Genomic DNA, 16798 nt, shown 5'->3' with positions numbered 1-16798 from the left:
CTGCTCCCGCTGGTCCCGACTGGTCTCGGGCCTCGCCTCTCTCCGGTTTTTATACCGGTCTCACCACGCTGCTCCCGACTGGTCTCGGGCCTCGCTGGTCACCGGGTTTTCTCCCGAGCTCCTCCTCGCTGTTCCCGCTGGTCCCGACTGGTCTCGGGCCTCGCCTCTCTCCGGTTTTTATACCGGTCTCACCACGCTGCTACCGACTGGTCTCGGGCCTCGCTGGTCGCCGGGTTTTCTCCTGAGCTCCTCCTCGCTGCTCCCGCTGGTCCCGACTGGTCTCGGGCCTCGCCTCTCTCCGGTTTTTATACCGGTCTCACCACGCTGCTCCCGACTGGTCTCGGGCCTCGCTGGTCGCCGGGTTTTCTCCCGAGCTCCTCCTCGCTGGTCCCGACTGCTATTTCAGCTGCTGCTTCATGAGCCGATGCTATTTCAATCGCCTGAGCTAGGCTGAGCTGTTTCTTGGCTAGCAACCATTTTCGTGTACTCTCATTTAACATGCCACAGACAAATCTGTCTCTGATCGCTTCCGCCAAAAAGGCTCCAAACTGGCAATGTTTGGACAGCCATCTGAGCTCAGCCAAATAGGCTGCCTGCGACTCATCATTCCTTTGGTCGTGTCTGTAAAAGCGGTACCTTTCCGCTATAAATGGTGGCTTAGGGTTTAAATGTTCCTTTAACGTACCAACAATTTGGGCATACGTTTTGTCTGCTGGCTTTTCTGGAGTAAGAAGATTCCTCAGCAGACCGTATGTTTTTGCCCCCATAGAATTTAATAAGGTTGCTGCCTTTTCGTCATCTTTCACCTTGTTTACTATGCAATAAAGTTCATGCCTTTCTACATATGCATCCCATTGTTCTGTGTCCTCAACAAATTCTGACAACCGAGCTTCTTTAGCCATTTTAAAACTGCTGAAGAGGTTTTCCCGCCTTTTTCCACTAGATGGCGCTGTTGTTTTTTTTTAACTGCTGAAGAGAAAAACTTTTCCCCTTTTGTCCACTAGATGGCGCTGTTTTAAAAAAAAAAATTAAACTGAAGAGAAAAACTTTTCCCCTTTTGTCCACTAGATGGCGCTTTTCCCGCCTCTTCTCCCTCTGCTGTCAACGACGTCTCTCCAGGTTCGTTATTTTTGGCCCTTGCAGCTCCCGTTATTGCCACCGCCGCTATTACAACGACCTTCCCCTCTCGTGGCCCGCTAGTCCTCGTGGCTCCGTTTGTTCCCCAGATCGCCTGCCCGTTCTGGCCCTTGCAGCTCACGTTCCCCGGGAAGGATTGCAGTTTACCTGGCCCTGGGTGGACTTTTGCCCCGTGTCTGGAGCGCCCGTTCAGCCTCTTCTCTCAGCTGCCACAGCCTCCGCTGGAAACCTCTCTCTCTTGCTCCGTTGCTGCCGCTCCTCCCGAACTGGGCGGCCTCCTTCGGTCGACGCTGGACTCCGCAGGCTGGCTGGTAAGAAGCTTCTCTCCTTCTCTCTCCGTACTGCTACCGATCCTTGTTGCACCGTGTACTGGTGAGTTCGAACGTAACTCGTCGCCAGTGTAAAGTATGTGACTATACTTAATCCAATAATGAAGAGACAGCTTGGAAGGTTCAACTTAGGTCTTTACTTCATACCAACAGGCGGGAACTGAGGGGAGATCAGTACCCACAGTATTATTTATACCCCTATACGTTTTAATTAAAAGGGGAGGAATGTTGTGTATGTAATATGTATGTTACTTTAAACCTATGGCCAGGGCAGCACTACTTTGTAGGGCGTAGTGATACCGTAGTACCACTCCTGGCCATAGGGGTATAAATAGTACTGTGGGTACTGATCTCCCCTCAGTTCCCGCCTGTTGGTATGAAGTAAAGACCTAAGTTGAACCTTCCAAGCTGTCTCTTCATTATTGGATTAAGTATAGTCACATACTTTACAGTACGGTCCATCGTACGGGGGTCGCAGGGGTCCGCGGTGCGCGTCGTGTCGCACGAAGACGAAGCGTGCCTGCTGTAAGTTTGGCGGGACGTGAGGTGCGAGTTCGCCGTGTCGGTTGACCGGAAGTGGGGCGAACTGTTGAGCGGAAGAGAAAGAGTTGAGCCGCTGCTGTTCGGCCGACCAAGGCGTGGTAGCCTCCGGGAGGAATTCGCCTGGTACGCGCAGCAGTTGTCCGTAGACTAACTCCGCTGCTGAGGACTGGAGGTCTTCCTTGACCGCGGTGCGTAGGCCTAGTAGCACCCACGGTAGGTGGTCAGTCCAGGTACTGTCCTGCAGGCCGGCGCGGAGTGAGGCCTTGAGTGACCTGCGGAAGCGTTCACACAGCCCGTTGGCCTGCGGGTGGTACGCCGTGGTTCAGTGGAGCGTCACCCCGAGGTTGCGTGCTGTGGCCGTCCAGAGTTCGGAGGTGAACTGGGCGCCTCTGTCGGAGGTTATGTCGGCCGGTACGCCGAACCTCGCGACCCAGGTGTTAACGAACGTCCTGGCGATGTCGGCTGTGGTGGTGGAGGTCAGCGGCACTGCCTCAGGCCAGCATGTGTAGCAGTCGACCATCGTGAGGAGATAAGTTTGGCCTTGCGATGGCGGCAGAGGACCGACGATGTCGACGTGTACGTGGTCGAAGCGGTGGCTGGGTACCTCGAAGTCTCCCAGGGGTGCTTTTGTGCGCAGCTGTACCTTAGCCCGTTGGCAGGCGAGGCAGGAGGTGGCCCAAGTCCGAACATCTTTGCTGAGGCCGCGCCAGACGAAGCGCTGGGAGAGGAGTTTGACGGATGCACGGGAACCCGGATGGGAGAGCCCGTGGAGTGCGTCGAAGATGCGGCGGCGCCAGGTTGCAGGGACGACCAGCCTGGGTTGGCCGAGTGAGACGTCGCAAGTGACTGCCGTGGCTTCGGGCCCGTGCGCGACCTTGGCTAGGCGTAGCCCTGGCAGGCTGGTAGCCGCCGAGGAGGAGGTCTGGGTCCATGAGCTCGGCCGCTGCTAGTTGCGCGTAGTCAACCGCTAGGTGATTCGCGCAGATGGCGGGACGGGAAAGGCAGTCGGCGACAACGTTGTCTCTACCGGAGACGTGCTGGATGTCCGTGGTAAACTCGGACACGGCCGCGAGCTGGCGTTGCTGCCTAGCGGACCAGGGTTCGGTGTGCTTGGCCATCGCGTATGTGAGCGGCTTGTGGTCCACGTACGCGGTAAAGGGGCGACCCTCCAGGAGGAACCTGAAATGGCGGACCGACAGGTGGAGTGCGAGGAGCTCGCGGTCGAAGGTAGAGTATTTGACCTCCGGGGGGGTGCAGTTGGCGGCTGTAGAAGGCAAGTGGCTGCCACGCGCCATTGACCCACTGCTTGAACACGGCTCCGACCGCATGGTCGGAGGCGTCGGTGGTGAGCGCGACTCGGGCATCGGCCCTCGGGTGCGCGAGCAGGGTGGCGTCGGCGAGCGCGTTTTTGGTGGCGTCGAAGGCGACTGACGTGTCAGTGGTCCAGGCTACGGCCATCTTGCCGGGTTTACCTCGGAGGGAGTCGTATAGGGGCTTCATGAGGGCTGCAGCTCTGGGGATGAACCTGTTGTAGAAGTTCACCATCCCGAGGAACTCCTGGAGGCCCTTGATGGTTTTGGGGCGGGGGAATTGCTGGACGGCCTGCACCTTGTTGGGCAGGGGGACGGCCCCAGCAGGGGTGATGTGGTGGCCGAGAAAATCGATCTCGGCTAGGCCGAATTGGCACGTCGCCGGGCTGAGGATGAGCCCGTGCTGGGCTAGGCGCCCGAACAGGATGCGAGGGTGTTCGAGGTGTTCCTGTTGGGAGGAGCTGGCCACGAGAATGTCGTCTAGATAGACGAATAGGAAGTTCAGGTCCCGGAGGACTGAGTCCATAAGGTGCTGGAAAGCCTGGGCTGCATTCTTGAGGCCGAAGGGCATCCTCAGGAACTCGAACAGGCCGAATGGGGTGATGACGGCCGTTTTGGGGATGTCCGCGGGGTGTACGGGGACTTGGTGGTAACCGCGCACCAGGTCGACCTTGGAAAAGACGGTTCGTCCGGCCAGTCGGGCCGAGAAGTCCTGGATGTGCGGCACCGGGTATCGGTCGGGGGTGGTGGCATCGTCGAGGCGGCGGTAGTCCCCACAGGGGCGCCAGCCTCCGCCGGGCTTGGGGGCGATGTGGAGGGGCGAGGCCCAAGGGCTGCTGGAGCGGCGGATGATGCCGAGTTGCTCCATGGTGGTAAACTCGGCCCGCGCGATTTCCAGCTTGGCTGGGTTGAGTCTGCGGGCGTGGGCAGAGACCGGGGGGCCGGTGGTGGGGATATAGTGCTCCACACCGTGTTTGGCGGCTTTGGCCGAAAAAGTCGGGTTAGTGAGGGCGGGAAACTCGACTAGAAGTGCCGAGTAGTCGTCCGTGGCTCTGGCGAGGCAGTAGGTCGTCAGGCCGGCCGAACGGGCCGGGGTGAATGCGCCAGGGATGGGGGCCATAGTGTTGATGTCGACGACGCGGTGCCTCGGAATGTCGACAAGGAGGCCGTGGGCGCGTAGGAAGTCGGCGCCGATGAGTGGGCAGAGGACCTTGGCTGTGAGGAACTCCCAGCGGTAGCGGCGACCTGCGAGGTCGAGCGTGACCATGCGGGTGCCGTATGTGCGGATGTCAGAGCCATTGGCTGCGGCCAGCGTGATACCCCGTGCGCCGCATTGGATTTCGAGGGCGGAGGCGGGGGTGATGCTGTGCTGGGCTCCTGTGTCGCACAGGAATCTGCAGTTGGTGCTGTCATCGGTGACGTACAGTAGGGGCCCCTTTTGCCCCGCGGCCATCGTGGGGGCCGGTGCGGGGGGGGGGGTGAAAGTGCACGGTGGCGTGCAGCGTTGGGCCCTAGTGCCAAAACGGGTGTGGTAGTAGCAGTGACCCGGAGTGGAAGGGCGGTCGGGCCTAGTGGGCCGGGGAGACCGCGTGGTCGTTGCCGTGAGGTCGGGCGGGACGTCGCGGGCGGTCTGCGCGGAGAGCGGGCGGTCTGCGCGGAGAGCAGCCGGTCGGCCTTTTCGGCTGTCTCATTCAGGTCCGTGGAGCCAGACTCCACAATGAGCGGGCGGATGCTGGCGGGGAGCTGCCGAATGAAAAGCGTGCGAAAGAGGGCGCCGGGGTTTTTGTTGTCCAAGAGGGACAGCATGTGGGAAAGCAGATCCGACGGTGAAGCGTCACCAAGGCCTGGGAGGTCGAGGAGTTGGCAGTTGCGCTGGTAAGAGGACGCCTGAAATTTTTTAAGAAGCGCGGCCTTCAGATGTTCGTACTTGCCTTCCACTGGTGGATCCTGCAGCGCTGCCCAAACCTTGGGGACTGTGGCGTAGGTGAGAGAGGCGATGAAGTAGTCGTACTTCATGGCATCGACTGTAATGCTTCTCAGCCGGAATCTGGACTCGGCTTGAACGAACCAGCCCTCGGCCAGGTTCTCCCAAAAGTCCGGTAGTTTAACCGTGACTGCGTTTGTATCTGCCATGCTAGCTTAGGATTCGTCCTGAGCGTCGGGGTCACCAGTGTTGAGATACCGCGGCGAACGTGGGAGTCGAGACCAGAGTTGGTGGAACACAACTGCTTTAATCTACATCATGGCAAAGAGAGCTTGAAAAGCCCGCGCAACCACTTAAATACTCCGCAGACAGGAAGTGCTCCTGGCAGCCTGTCCCTGCGGGAAACAAGTTGCCGGAGGAAAGGGCCCCCGGCTGGGGGCGGCTGCTGCCGGCAGTGCGCCTGCGTAAACTGTCCGTGCCGCTGTGAGCGGATTATGTCCAATGGTGGCGTGTCGCCACACTTGCATGCATTCAGCCAAAATGATTCCTATTATCTAATGTAGCTGCATGGTGCATGTACATGTCCAGATAGCCACGATGGCATGTCACTCTATGTCATCACGACAAAGGAACTTCTCACTTTGTGTACTCTGGTTGCAGGATAGACAAAAAGGAAAGAACATTAAAAGGAGACTTCTAACCCCAATGAGGAGGAAGCCCTGGAAATCCTTGTAAGGGTGGCTAGAGAGGGTGCCGGAGATGGGGCAGTGGGGAGACTGTCACCAAGTCAGGGTTTGTGATAACCTTCTGCGACACTTCCTTCTCATCATATTCTCTCACTTACTGACTGCACGGCATATACTGAAGCCCTTTGCCATGTCACTCTTTCTACTGAAAGCCTTGTGAACGCTGTTCAGAAGGACACCATTTTAATCTGTCTTTTTCTCTATCTCTAGGTTTGCCACAGGCAGCAGACCCAGGCTCCGGCACACCAGTAATTCACAGCATACATAGTCACTCACTCTATCCTTTGCTAGTACCAACTATGATATATTCATCCTCAGAGATTTAAACAGTGAGCCAGAGGGGAGAGCATCGGATGACATACACAGGACCAGGTGGCGTTTGCAGAAGAGGAGGAGGAACCTACTGTCTAGGTGCACACCTTGGTGGTCTGGACCTCACAGGACATATATTTAAAAGAAAGAGGCTTTCTGAGCATCAAGTGCTATTGCAGTCATTAAGGACCAAGCCAAGCAGTGAGCTACAGATAATGGCTGAGGTGGAAGAGTGCTAACCACATGTCTGCAGCCTTGCATCTACAGTTTCTCAGCACTGCTGTCCATGATTCAGTTTGTGACTGAGTTATCTGCAGTAACATAATTTTCCACACCATAAATCCTAAGGGCAATTGCTGCTTCTCCCAAGGATTCTCAGACTTCTGCCCTAAAGGCCTGGGGTTCCAGATTTGAAGGGGCTATTTCTTCCAGTTTTTACAGGCTTGAGGATTAGTTAGAGGCAAGGCCTCACTGAGTTCATTGGTGCCATTAAGGGTCACGGTAAGGCAAGGCCAAGCAGCAGGGGCATGGCTCGAATGAGTGCACATCCCGGTGTGGTCTCTCAGGACTCCAACACGACTGGATTTTCTCACCAGCACCTTCTGTTGTCTGCACGTGTGTCAGGAAGCAAGTAGGACTAGGCTGCCCTTGCAGTAGTTGGAGTAGTGTGGCCTCCAGCAGATCTATCTCCAGATTCAGCTGCTGGGAGGAGAGGACCTCCTTAATCGTAAGAGGTTTACGTGCACACACAGCAGTCAGCCAGTTCACATTGTCCTGCCACTGAGGTAGCACCCAGAAGAAGCACAAGGTTAAGGTTAAAAGCATATTCATCACACACTATCAGCAAGGGGAAGAACGATAGGATGGATATTAACTCTGAGGCAGAGAGGGAGGCTGGGGGTACTAAATTGAGGTTGGGAAACCTGGAAGAACGGGTTTCCCTCAGCCTCTGCCAATTTTAAAGGCAGCACCTGATTAACATTTTTTATCTCCACTTCCTGGCCGCAGCCAGCTAGATTGAGAGGCTTTTTTAAAGACCTCTATCAGGTCACCTCTAAGTATATGCTGCTGTAAAGTAAATAGACCAACGTCCTTCAGCCTACCTGAGTAGCTTTAAGCTAGGAATCATTCTTGTAGCTCTCCTCTGGACCTTTTCCAAGGCCACTATAACACCCACCATGTGGTGGGAACAAAACTGGACACAATAGTCCAGATGCGGTCTGACCATCAACCTGTATAACATCAAAATGGTGTTCTTTGATTTATACTGGATGGCACTTTCGAACTTCTCTGAATAGCTAAGTGCAACTAAATAAATCATTGAAACTGCAGAAATATTTGGCTTTATTATATTACCGTAAATGTATGTTTTCAGGCACATGTTGAGAACATGAACATCATTAAAGCACTAGAAAAGCAAAAAGAAGAATTGCAAGATGAAGATATCAGGTTATTTGTTTCAGCAAAACAAAAAATGTTGAAGCTTAGAAAACAAAGACAAGCAGAAATAGACAAGTAAGTGAAATGGATCTAGAAGATTTATGCTGAGTAATAATGTATGGGAAATACATTGAATACATTTCATTGTGTGTTTTTTATATTTGGTACTGGGAGTTGTGCAAAGTTCCATGAGTGGGATGGTTTTTCCCCTCCTTGCTTGTGAGGAAGTTGCACCACTCTCAGGGGGCTAAATTGGATAAGGCCCGAAAATGGGCATGAGGATCGTGATGTGTGATCTGCCCGCGCCCGTTGAAAGTAGTGCAGGCAGCATGCAAAATTTGTGCTGCCTGCTCATTAACATGATTGTGGTGCTAAGCCCAGCATTAAATGCGTTGCTGCTTGTCTCAGCGCTCAACAGGGGGCCCAATATCGTGGGGAGTCTGCTCTGTATTTAAAGGCTGCCTGCAGAGTGAAAGGCTGTCTGCACTTCTTAAAGGGGAGGTGCTTTGTGAGAGAAGTACCTCATTTTGACTGGAGCTGGAACTTAGCATTGTCTCAATAGAGTAGAGAAAGGGCACCTCGGTTCTCCGATGCAGCACTGGAGGCCTTGGTGCAGGGCTCTATAGGAGGAGACAGGTCCTCCATCCACAGAGGTCCAGGAGGACCTCCAGACACGTTGTTCGAAGGCAGTGGGATGAGATCGCTGAAGCGGTCAATGCCACCAGTCTTTACCCCAGGACATGGATCCAGTGCCGGAAGAAGTTTAATGACCTCACACGAGTGGTCAAGGTGAGTGACTGCATCTTCAAACACCATATCCCAGCAACTGCACCACTAGCCTCACACACTGCTCACTGCACCACACCCCCATCACTCACCTACAACAATCTCTAGCAATCATGACTCATACCTCACAACACTTACCACTATTACAAACCTCACACCCACATCTCACACTTTGCACGAAATGCCACTTATTCAACCATGGCAGGCACATCACCCAAACATATTGCACCACACTCACTGACACACTTCCTTTTCTCTTGCAGCCAAGGTGGCTCACAGCCGGCATGAGCAGGAGCAAACTGGCGGGGGAGGGGATTGGGGGGGGGATGGGTGGTGAGCGGGGGGGCAAGCACAGTTGCAGTACCTGACCCAGCTGGAGGAGACAGTTCTGGAAATAATTGGAGGGGCCGTCACTGAGGCCATGGCAATCGGCAAGGCTGAAAGCATTGATGATGACGGTATGCTCATACCTAATCCTCCTTCTCATATCCCACTTCCCCCTCATCTGACAATCTCTTCTCACTTACAAGCCGATGGTGTAAGCATGCACATCTTGCCTTCCCCCTCTTCCCTCACCACAACCTGACCCTTGTGCCTTTCTCCTTTCTGATACCCAAGAACAGCCACCAGCCCAGCATGCGCTTGAAGAAATAGAGGAGGAGAGTGACGAAGAAGAGACACCGTTCCTTGATCTGACACTCCTAGGCACCAGCTCAAAGTGGCACTGCGCAAACTTTAGAGGGATCTGCACGTGTTGAGTCACCGGGCACGTGTGGGCTGCAGCCAGGCCAGGGTGAAAGGGTAGCACAGGTGCCAGCTCCCCGGAGGATGAGTTTGTACATGAGCTTTGCTGCAGAGCACTCAGATGAGGACTTTGATGGGGCGGCCTTCAGAAGAAGGGTGATGGGCATGCACACAAAAATGCTTGGTGCAATGGCAGGCCTGCCAGAGAGCCTCTTGTCACTGTCAAGGAGCATGGAGGAGTCCGGCTCCAACATTGCACAGGGCTTTGCGCGGAGCCCATGATTTCCAGGATGCAAGTGATGGGCAACTCCACTTGTGGACCCAAACATGATGCTGGGTGTGATGGACGATGTTGCAGCTTCCATTGCAACACAAGCGGAAGCGACCCAATGCCTGAGTGCTGCAGTGGAAGCTCAGACTTCTGTCAAGCAAGCTCAGCTTGCTGCCATGCAAGATCAGACTGCTGCCATTGTGGCTGGGCTTATGAGTGTGGAAAGGGGCTTGCAGGATGTCACATCAGTCCAGCAATCTGTTGTCCAGATGGTGGCTAGGAATGCTGAGGCGCCACCCCAGGGGAGTGGCAATGGCTTCGTGGAATAAGAACCTGCTGTCCTCTCTCAGGATGACCGCATTTGTACTTCCACCCCTGCCACTCTGCCATTGCCATTGCAGTGTCCTGTCAGCCAGCCAGCCCAGACTGCTGCCATCCATGCTGAGGTGGTGCAGTCTACAGCCGAGCCTTCTACGTTTAGAGCTGTTTGAGCTCTTCCTGCAAGGCCATCTGCAGTGTCCCCCTCGGAAAGTCAGAAGCCTTCCACCAGCCATGCTACAGCCAGTGGGGTAGCACTTCATAGCAGCACTAGAATAGGCAAAGGAACACAAAAGACAAGAGAAGGCAGTGAATTCCGTTCTAAAGGTACAGAGCCTCTGTGACCTCCTGGATGCAGTGATGGACAGTGAATTGCGAGATGTTTGCTATGTCGCCTGTTCCAGCCTGGAAGGATCCACTGACGAAAAAGTTCAGGGCCACGGTCACCTCGAGGGCCACTGGCAGAACCGTTGTTGCCCTGCTCTGAGGCTGCAGGTCTGGTTCCAACAGGTGGAAAAGTTCTGTGACCAACTACTTGCTGAAGCGGAGCCACCGCGTACACTGCTCCTGGCTTAGGTGCTGTGGGCCATCAGCAGCAGCAGAATTATATTCCACCACAATCTGTAACTTCATGGCCTAGCATATCCCTCATTCTACCATTACCATCAAACCAGGGGACCAACCCTGGTTCAACCCTGGAGTGTAGAAGAGCATGTCAGGAGCAGCACCCAGCATACCTAAAAATGAAGCATCAACCTGGTGAAGCTACAACACAGTCCAACATACATGCTAAACAGCGGAAGCAGCATGCTATAGACAGAGCTAAGTGATCCCACAACCAATGGATCAGATCAAAGCTCTGCATCCAGTTGTTAATGGTGGTGGACAATTAAACAATTAACGGGAAGAGGAGGCTCCATGAATATCCCCATCCTCAATGATGGTGGAGCCCAGCATGTAAGTATAAAAGACAAGGCTGAAGTGTTCGCAACCTTCTTCAGCCAGAAATGCCGATTGGATGATCCATCTCGGCCTCTTCCTGAGGCCCCCACCATCACAGAAGCCAGTCTTCAGCCAATTTGATTCACTCCACAAGATGTCAAGAAACGCTGAGCGCACAGGTTACAGCAAAGGCTGTGGGTCCCGATAACATCCCGGCTATCGTGCTGAAGACTTGTGCTCCAGAACTAGCCGCACCTCTAGCCAAGCTATTTCAGTACAGTTACAACACTGGCATCTACCTGACAATGTGGAAAATTGCCCAGGTATGTCCTGTCCACAAAAAGCAGGACAAATCCAATCACCGCCCCATCAGTCTACACTCAATCATCAACAAAGGGATGGAAGGTGTCGCAGGCAGTGCTATCAAACGGCACTTACTCACCAAGAACCTGCTCAACAATGGTCAGTTTGGGTTCGCCAGGAACGCTCGGCTCTAGACCTCATTACAGCCTCGGTCCAAACATGGACAAAAGAGCTGAATTCCAGAGGTAAGGTGAGAGTGACTGCTCTTGACATCAAGGCAGCATTTGACCAAGTGTGGCATCAAGGAGCCCGAGTAAAATTGAAGTCAATGGGAATCGGGGGGAAAGCTCTCCACTGGCTGGAGTCATACCTTCCACAAAGGAAGATGGTTGGCGGCCAATCATCTCAGCCCCAGGCCATCGCTGCAGAAGTTCCTCAGGCCAGTGTCCTGGGCCCAACCATCTTCAGCTGCTTTATCAATGACCTTCCCTTCATCATAAGGTCAAAGGTGGGGATGTTCGCTGATGATTGCACTATGTTCAGTTCCATTCGCAACTCCTCAGATAATGAAGCAGTCCGTGCCCACATACAGCAAGACCTGGACGACATCCAGGCTTGGGCTGATAAGTAACATTCGCACCACACAAGTGCCAGGCAATGACTATCTCCAACAAGAGAGAGTCTAACCACCACCCCTTGACATTCAACGGCATTACCATCGCCGAATCCCCCACCATCAACATCCTGGGGTCACCATTGACCAGAAACTTTACTGGACCAGCCACATAAATACTGTGGCTACAAGATCAGGTGAGAGGCTGGGTATTCTGTGGCGAGTGACTCACCTCCTGACTCCCCAGAGCCTTTCCACTATTTACAAAGCACAAGTCAGGAGTGTGATGGAATACTCTCCACTTGCCTGGATGAGTGCAGCTCCAACAACACTCGAAGATCGACACCATCCAGGACAAATCAGCCTGCATAATTGGCACCCCATCCACCACCTTAAACATTCACTCCCTCCACCACCAGCGTACCGTGACTGCCATGTGTACCACCTACAAGATGCACTGCAGCAACTCGCCAAGGCTTCTTCGACAGCATCTCCCAAACCCGTGACCTCTACCGCCTAGAAATACAATGACAGCAGGCGCATGGGAACACCATCACCTGCAAGTTCCCCTCCAAGTTACGCACCATCCTGACTTGGAAATATATCGCCGTTCCTTCATTGTCGCTTGATCAAAATCCTGGAACTCCCTCCCGAACAGCACTGTGGGAGTACCTTCATCTCATGGACTGCAGCGGTTCAAGAGGGCGGCTCACCACCACCTTCTAAAGGGCAAGTAGGGATGGGCAATAAATGCAGTCTGTGCCAGCAACGCCCACATCTCATGAACGAATAAAAAAAAGGTGCAGGTAGAAGTGCTCCCTGAAGATCCTAGATGGGTAAGGCCTCATGCTGAGCGCTCTCCTCCCCCTCCTCCTCCTCCTCCCTCTGCGAGCAGCTTGTCTTTGCTGCCTCTGCTCCATCTCCCTGTCATGCTGCAACGTGAGGGGGACTGCAACTACAGCCCCCATGACTGGGAGCAAGTGGTGTAGTCAGAGGCCTTCCAGTAGCAGCCAACGCCTTCCCAATGTCCAGCAGCACTCCCTGCACACTTTAACAACATCATAAATGACTTCCAGCAAACCAGTATTGATATAAACTCTGCAAGAGCCAGTACTAGAGAAATAATCAACTTAGCTGCAAGTTGGATGTATCTCTTTAAAGCGCTGGTGGTTGGGGGTAGGGTGGGGTGGGGTGGGGTGATCACTCTCCAGCTGAATGTACATTCAGCTGTGAGTGTTTAGGAGAGGGTATTGTTTGGATCAGCGACGTCCAAAATGTCAAGTCGTAGTCAAATCAGTGTTACACGTTGACTGACGTCACGATCTGCCTACTCTTCATACTGCCTGCACACTCACGTCCTGCCTGCGCTATCACCCTCACCAAGATGGTGACCAATGCAGGCCGCGCTGGAAGTGGACGGAAGCGAGGCGCCCGCATTTTTTTCCCGAAACCGGCCTTAACTGCTGGCGCTAAGGTGCCGAATTTCTCGGTCTCAGGCTCTAAACCATGATGGAGAGTAGTCAATCTGTTTTCAGCATCAAATCTCACTATTCTCTGTGAAGAATGGAATTGAGTGGGATAAAGTGGGGATAAAGTGAAATTGTTTAACATGTTAACTAAAAGGTTATCTGAAATCCAAATTCAGCTACCAGAAGTCTCACTGAAGTGCCAAGATCCAATCAAACCAGTCAAAATCAGACAAAAGGAAGTTAAACATCTTCAAAAATATGGAAAATGAAAAAACAATCATGACAGAGGCCTTTGAGTTATCAAAGCTCTATCCAAGGAATTAACTATTCTCCTACCTCATTCACTTCAACTGTATGGAATTTGTATGAAACCTGAAGTGTAGCACTATCTGTTTTTATGATGTATGCCTCCCTCCATAGGAACAGGAGGAGGCCATTCAGCCCCATGAGCCTGTTCCGCCATTCATTGAGATCATGGCTGATCTGTATCTTAACTCCATCCACCTGCCTTGTCTCCATATTCATAATTTTCGTTCAATAAAAGTAAACCACTACATAACAGACTTTTTTGCCATTATATAAATGGTGGCTTTTTCATAAGTTAATTATTCCATACTTTATATGGAATATTTTCATTTATTTATTTAAAAAATTTCATTCAATGGCAAAACTGTAAGAGATCTGCTATAATGGAATAATTTTATGTCCATTTTGTGCTTATCTGAATACTCTAGGGAGAAAGAGGATCATAGAAAACTGATGATAAAGTTAATAAGTGAACAGATGAGAGCGGAAGCACAGGATGAAACGCATCGCATTACCAAAGCTGCAGAAGAGATGGAGGCTAAAAGAGAGATGGAAATGAAGAAAAAGGAAGAAAAAACAATGGCAGATTTGAAGGCAATTGAAGAATACAGGATTATGACGGTAACCCACTTGTATGCTTTGCTGTTACAGGTGGTGTAATGTTTTTTTTTACATGCTTGTTTTATTTTTCCCATTTGTAACATGTCATCTCTCTCATTTTGAAGCATTGATGATGAACATGGGGAGCAAAATTGAACTTGTACGGAGGCCAAAATGGGCAGTAGCTGATGGCAATCCGTTATACACCACACCCAATTGTCCTTTAAGTAAAATTAAGGGTGGTGTATAACGGGCAGCCAATCCACTTCCGCCCATTATGCACCCCTGCTGAAGTTGAATTTCACCCCAATAGTCTTAACAAAACTCAGATGATTCTTTGTGGCAGCTATATGGAACAGATAATATGGGAGGAGAGGATGGGGCATAGTGTATCTATCTTAAGAATATAAGAAAACATGGAATAGGAGAAGGCTATTCTGCATACCATTCATTCCACAGAAGAAAGAATATTGGGATGTATAGGACTGGGGAAAAATGGTTCATCTGCCTGGCTGTAGAGTTCAAAAAGAGAATACACATTTTATTAGCTATATTCCTCAATTGATTTTCTCACCAAATACCTATCCAACTCCCTCTTAAAATTACTGATGTTATGAGCATCCATCACCTTCTTGTGCAGTCCATTCCAAGCATTCACCACTCTCTGAACCGCCCATTCACCTTCCCTCATCTGAGCTTCATTTCATGCCCATTCATTGTTATTTTTGGGGTCATGCCGAACAGTTTCTGAGGGTTCAACTTATTTATACCCTTAAGATTCTTATCAGCTTACCTCATTTGGTAGAACACTTGCATCTGAATCAAATGGCTGTGGTTGAACCCTAATCTAGCCTGATATCCAGGGCAATTCCAAGGGAGTGTTGTATTGTTGGAGGTGCTGGCTTTGAGATGTTAGCCATGTGCCTGTTTTGGCTGTTAAAATGGATGTTAAAGATCTCATGGCACCATCTATCTTCTCTTATCTATATATATATATTTGCTCTTCTGTCTGTCTGTCTGTCCATACTCTATACACTCAAAAGTTATAGAGCGTACCGACACGCGTGTTACATCAAAAGAAAGCTTACGATTCCGGAACGGTCATAAGCGTATTTACTTTTCGGTGAGACAAAAATTGTGCCGACGGTATCCAAAAAACGTTCAAAATTCCGCTCATTATCCCCTCATTAGCATTGAGTGACGTGAAGGTTGACCAATCGTACAGTCGAGCGACCCGACGGTCGACCAACCCGACGGTCGACCAATCGCTGCGTCACGGGGGCGGGTTCATTGCGTGTGTGGACGGGCCATCCTACAGTTGAGTGACGTGATGATTGACCAATCCTACACTTCAGTGACCTGACGGTTGACCAATCGGTGCGTGTGTGGGCGGGCCTAATCATTCTCAACTGAGGCGAGTGTCCGCCATCTTGATTCCTAACGATTTTTTCCCCCACTTTCTGTGTGTACCCCGTTAGGTTCTTTTGTGCAGTTGTCTTCTTAGCTATGGGGTGCTTAAAAACCTGAACTTTGATATTCAGGAATCTGGGCCTCGAGTTCAGCGGATTCCCAGCGCGCCCGGAACCTGTCGAGCCTGCTGAAGGCCGTCGGCGTCTCACTCTCTCTCTCCCCGCCCCCCCCAGTCTCTCTCTCTCTCTCTTCCCCGCGCAGCCCGAAAGTCCGGGGGAAGAGAGCAGGTGAGCGGCGGCGTCTCTCTCTCCCCCCCACCGCAGCGAAAGGCGTTCATCTGCCGCCCGGCCAACCGGTTCCAAAGGCCCGCCGCGTTCACCAAAAGCAACACCGGGCTCGCATCGGAGCGATGGGCACCCGGCCTCCCGATGTCAGACTGACTCCGTTCTGGTACCGGAAAGGAGGGAGGGAGGGGAGAGGAGAGGGGGAGGGAGGGAGAGGGGGAGGGAGGGAGAGGGGGAGGGAGGGAGCGGGAGAGTGGGGGAGAGGGAGAGGGGGAGGGAGAGGGGGAGGGAGGGAGAGCGAGAGGGGGAGAGGGAGGGAGAGGGAGAGCGGGGAGGGGGTGAAGAGCGAGGAGGGGGAGGGGGTGAAGAGCGAGGAGGGGGAGGGGGTGAAGAGCTAGGAGGGGAGGAGGGGGAGGGGGTGAAGAGCTAGGAGGGGGAGGAGGGGGAGGGGGTGAAGAGCGAGGAGGGGGAGGGGGAGAAGAGCGAGGAGGGGGAGGGGTGAAGAGCGAGGAGGGGGAGGGGTGAAGAGCGAGGAGGGGAGGGAGGGGAGGAGGGAGGGGAGGAGGGAGGGAGGGGAGAGGAGAGGGGGAGGGAGGGAGAGGGGAGGGAGGGAGAGGGGAGGGAGGGGGGGAGAGGGAGAGCGAGGAGGGGGAGGGGGTGAAGAGCTAGGAGGGGGATGGGGAGGAGGGGGAGGGGGTGAAGAGCGAGGAGGGGAGGGAGGGGAGGAGGGGGGGAGGAGGGAGGGAGGAGAGGGGGAGGGAGGGAGAGGGGGAGGGAGGGAGAGGGGGAGGGAGGGAGAGGGGAGGGAGGGAGAGGGGAGGGAGAGAGAGGGGAGGGAGGGGGAGGGAGAGCGAGAGGGGGGGAGGGAGGGAGAGGGAGAGCGAGGAGGGGGAGGGGGTGAAGAGCGAGGAGGGGGAGGGGGTGAAGAGCTGGGAGGGGGAGGAGGGGGAGGGGTGAAGAGCGAGGAGGGGGAGGGGTGAAGAGCGAGGAGGGGGAGGGGGTGAAGAGCGA

The 16798-nt window shown here is 53.2% G+C and overlaps 1 protein-coding gene across 1 annotated transcript in view; it reads left to right on the top strand.

Annotated features, from left to right (window-relative positions):
• LOC147120775 (cilia- and flagella- associated protein 210-like) overlaps positions 1-14168 on the top strand; it is a 77219-nt gene extending 63051 nt beyond the window's left edge. The window contains exons 7-8 of the mRNA XM_085978432.1: positions 7677-7816; positions 13922-14168. Of these exons, the coding sequence (XP_085834558.1) occupies positions 7677-7816; positions 13922-14153 (372 nt within the window). The 3' untranslated portion in view covers positions 14154-14168. The remainder of the gene's footprint in view (positions 1-7676; positions 7817-13921) is intronic.
• The last annotated feature ends 2630 nt before the right edge of the window (positions 14169-16798 follow it).

This window comes from Somniosus microcephalus, chromosome 3, assembly GCF_052327205.1.
Source record: "Somniosus microcephalus isolate GS21.2 chromosome 3, FLI_Smic_1.0, whole genome shotgun sequence".
Lineage (NCBI taxonomy): Eukaryota > Metazoa > Chordata > Chondrichthyes > Squaliformes > Somniosidae > Somniosus > Somniosus microcephalus.
Note: the sequence above shows the minus strand (reverse complement) of the source record. Positions and strands in the feature narration are given on the sequence as shown.